This window comes from Citrus clementina, unplaced genomic scaffold (assembly GCF_000493195.1).
Source record: "Citrus clementina cultivar Clemenules unplaced genomic scaffold, Citrus_clementina_v1.0 scaffold_1, whole genome shotgun sequence".
NCBI classification, from domain to species: Eukaryota; Viridiplantae; Streptophyta; class Magnoliopsida; order Sapindales; family Rutaceae; genus Citrus; species Citrus x clementina.
Genome location: NW_006263303.1, coordinates 25,999,741 through 26,003,728, shown reverse-complemented (window position 1 = coordinate 26,003,728; position 3,988 = coordinate 25,999,741). Strand labels below are relative to the sequence as shown.

The 3,988-nt window shown below is 41.8% G+C and overlaps 1 protein-coding gene across 1 annotated transcript; it reads right to left on the bottom strand.

Moving 5' to 3' along the window:
* Nucleotides 1-968: 968 nt before the first annotated feature.
* On the bottom strand, nucleotides 969-3,988 carry LOC18055805 (arogenate dehydrogenase 1, chloroplastic). Its single transcript, XM_006453056.2, has 2 exons — nucleotides 2,528-3,988; nucleotides 969-2,341 (listed from the first exon to the last, which is right to left on the bottom strand). Exons 1-2 carry the CDS (start codon nucleotides 3,640-3,642, stop codon nucleotides 1,351-1,353), a joined length of 2,106 nt encoding a protein of 701 aa, XP_006453119.1. The 5' UTR covers nucleotides 3,643-3,988; the 3' UTR covers nucleotides 969-1,350.

The window sequence follows — 3,988 nt, the reverse complement described above, 5'->3', positions numbered from 1 at the left end:
GACTGACTGATTTGATTATTTCTGAGGAGGAAACTCTTTAGTAAACAAGTAATTATGATTTTCATTTCTCATTCCAATTCCAGTCTATTCTAATTACTAATTGGTAAGTGCACCATAAGCTTTGAGTCAAAATGGTTTCGATAACAATACAATTTAATTTTGTTGGTGATAAATGTTGTACTGAAACTTTACATAAACATAAACTCGGAACGGATATATGAAATGCTGCTCAACACCATGGCAATATCCTTAAATTTGTAAGACAACTGTGTCTTTTGGACATGTATGAAGAACAAGCACAGTGATTGCATTTTTCAACTTCCCCATGTCCACAGCCTGATCTGGCTATCTACCGGCCCAAAGACGTATGCAGACGGATCAGCATTTACCAAATTTCTTACAAGATAAACAAGTGGGAGGCCCCGAATCCCTTAAAGACAGTCAATGGTATAGAGTTCCAATCATTACTCAAGTTCTTGTTATTAATGCAGGCGATATCTCATAGGTAATTCGCGAACATAATCAAGTGCCAAATATTTGCCATTTCATTATTATCATATTGTTGGGGCATGGTATGGTGCAGATAATGAGTTATGCAATGCCGAATGTTCAAAAGTCCAGTACACAGAGCCGGGACAAATTCAAAAAGGGAAAGAATGTCAGACAGAATCACAATCTTGATTTTAAGATACGGGTACCCATTAGTTGGATTTAGTAAAATCTCTAGTGCTAAAAACGAGATATCTGAGATTCAAACTATGCAACGAGTAGGGACGAGACTGGGTTGTTGTCATGCTTAAAAAAGGAAAAATAAAAATCTATGGATGTTGGCAATATTAAAGATTCAATCCTGGAGATGCATAACGCCACACCCAGATGGTACTAGTCAGTAAGTTATTCCTAACTCATCTCAATTTAACTTTTTTTCAGATTCAGCACAATCTGCTCAAAATTTTACAGCTGAGAAGAGATTCCCAATTATTATCACCTTAATTTTACATTAATGGTGAAGAGATGCACCACATAAAATATACAAACAAACAGAGGAGCTCCAATTGCTGCACATAAAAGATATTACAGAACCCATCTATTGGGTGAGGGTGGAAATGGAACTCTCTCTTGAGTGATATATTCTCATACGTTGTGTCAATCTACAACCACTTCAGGCCGAACTAACCAACCTTCCTCGACATGAATCAAATCCCTGCTTGCCAATGCATCCATTTTTCTAAATGGCACACAGGGCAACAACAAACATAATTATGAGAATATCTGCAGTTTGCGGTATTTATCGATTGGCAAACTTTACAATAGAAATATCACATTGGCTATAAGGCAAAAGCATAGAGATCAATTCTGGATCTTAAGAAGCTCTGAAGATGATGCATGTGCAGCACCGTTTTGAGCACCATTTTGAGATAGCTTTGCTGCCGCAGGATTCTCCTTCCAAACAGGGAGTTCAGGGAGATTCTGTTCATGGTCAAACAGTTGCTTCCGAAGGACACCATGCAATCTACCGATAAGTTGCTTTTTCAATGATTCAAAAGCAAAATCTAATCTTTCTAGCTGCTCCATCGCATTTGCATTGTACATGAACAACCCATAATAAAGATCAAAGCTATCCCCTGCAGTATTCTCCACCAACTTCAACAAAGTCTCATAGCCTTTTGTATTAATTGGTGTTGATTCCAACCCGAACTTCTCCAGTATTCTTCCAATAGTGTGAGTGATGAACTGAGACCCTGCTGCATGCCAATCGTGCTCTGCGCAAGACATCTCCACCATTTGGCACCCTTCTCGAGCAAATATATCCAGAAACCTATTGCACCTTGATCTTCTTGCTTCATTATATCCAACCCTAACCCTATCAAAGACAAAAGTAAGACCACTCCATCCATTTTTTCCACTCTCTGGTCCAAACATAGGATGCGTGCAGAGAATATCAAAATCTGGTGGCAAATGTTGGAAAAACAATTTCTGTGGGAACTCTTTTACTGAGAGTACATCAACGAACAGAGTACTTCTCTTCAATCTCTGAAATGGCAATGACTTCAGAACTTTTTCTGTTGAAAGAATCGATGTACAGAGAAGAACAACTTCTGGATGCTCTTCACAAAGATCATCTGCATCAGAAAAGTATGAAACCCCCATCTTTCGAGCTACATCAGAGTAATCAGTTCGAGAATAGGCTAAGACTGTGTGGCCCTGACGAACTATGGTTTTCGCAAGGAACTGACCGAAGTTTCCAAATCCAACAATGGCAATCTTCAGCTTCGAGCTGGCATCTACAGAGCCAGAGGCCTGTGGTATGTACTCGTGTGGTTGAAGAACATCTTTAGACCTGAACATTCCCATAAAAGTTCAAATTGATCATTAGTTACTCATCTCAATCCATTCTACCCAGATAACCAAAAACAGCCTCATAACTAAGTTCAAATATATAGAATGAAATGTGCTAGTCCACGCACACAAGTCAAAATACAGCACCAACGTCACGAAATAGAAACATAAAAAATTTCTAGCTTACCTCATATGAATCATGGAAGTTTGTCCCACTGCACTCCCATTCCCATTGGTCTCTCGCAAACTCCTTTGCCTTCTCCGCGCCTTCCCATTCTCAAACAACTGCTTCCTCACCACCTCATGCAGACTCCCAAACAACTGAGTCCTCAACGCCTCAAACGCCAAATCAAGCCTCTCCAACATCTCAAGGGCACTCTTGTTATACATGAACAACCCATAGTACAAATCAAAACTATCCCCTGCAGTATTTTCTACCAAATTCAACAAAGACTCGTACCCTTTGGTGTTAATCGGCGTAGACTCCAATTCCAACATCTGCAACACTCTTCCAACAGTATGCGTCACAAACTGTGACCCCGCCGCATAAGAATCATGCTCAGAACAGCTCATCTCCACCATCCTACATCCTTCCCTCGCGAAAATATCCAAATACTTGTCACATCGAGAGATTCTCGACTCCTCATTCCCGACCCTCACTTTCTCGAACATACAATACATTCCAGCCCAGCCTTGCCTCCCGCTCTGCGGCCCAAACATGGGATGAGTGCAAAGAATATCGAAGTCATTGGGCAAAACTTCGAGCAAAAGGTTCTTGGCGACTTCTTTGACTGAGAAAACGTCGACGAACAACGTGTTTCGCTTCAAACGCTGTAAAGGGAACGACCTGAGGACCTGTTCAGTGGAGATAACGGAAGTGCAGAGCAAAATAACATCAGGGTGTTCTTCGCAGAGGTCATGTGGGTCGGCGAAGAACGAGACGCCGAGTTTTTGGGCGGTGTGGGAGTGGTCAGATCGCGAGTGGGCGAGGACGGTGTGGCCTTGAGAGACGAGGGTTTTGGCGAGGAATTGGCCGTAGTTGCCGAAGCCGATGACGGCGATTTTGAGGTGGTGAGAGGGGGCTAAGTGGGTGGTCGGGTTAATGGGTTCGGGTTTGGTTACTGAGTTGTGGGAGCAAACGGGGAATGATTGCATGCGGAGACTAGAAGGAGACCACTCTCTGCGGGGTCTGATTGAAAACCGAGGAACAGGAAATGGCTTTGGGGGAGAAACAAGGTGATGGCGATTGTGATTGTGGTGAAGGGAATGAGCGTGAGAAAGGGAATGCATTGAGATGCTCATGGATTCGAGAAAGACCTCTCAGTGCAACCCTTGCTTTGACAATGGCGAATGTATGTGCAGACCATCGCTGGTTATATATATAAATGAAGGCAAGCCAGCCGCCACCTCACATGGAAAATCTATTAAAAGTCATCAGTCGTCGTCTCAGTCATACGAGGGGAATCGTTTGCATTTTGCAAAGCCAAATACATAATTGAATAGTTTTCTCAGTTTATTTTCAAACTCTCGGTGTTTATTAGTGTGCAAAACGAAGTAAATGAGGGGAAAAAAAGAAAAAAGTGTTTTTGTCTCTTTAAAAAGTGTTTTTATCACTATCGCTGGTGATAGTGACATTTTTGTCTCTTTA

Excerpts from the sequence above, each read along its gene's own strand:
- LOC18055805 (XM_006453056.2), bottom strand. The coding sequence starts at position 3,642 with ATGAGCATCTCAATGCATTCCCTTTCTCACGCTCATTCCCTTCACCAC. Across the intron at positions 2,342-2,527 it reads ACTTCCATGATTCATATGAG|GTCTAAAGATGTTCTTCAAC; the intron begins GTAAGCTAGAAA and ends GGGAATGTTCAG.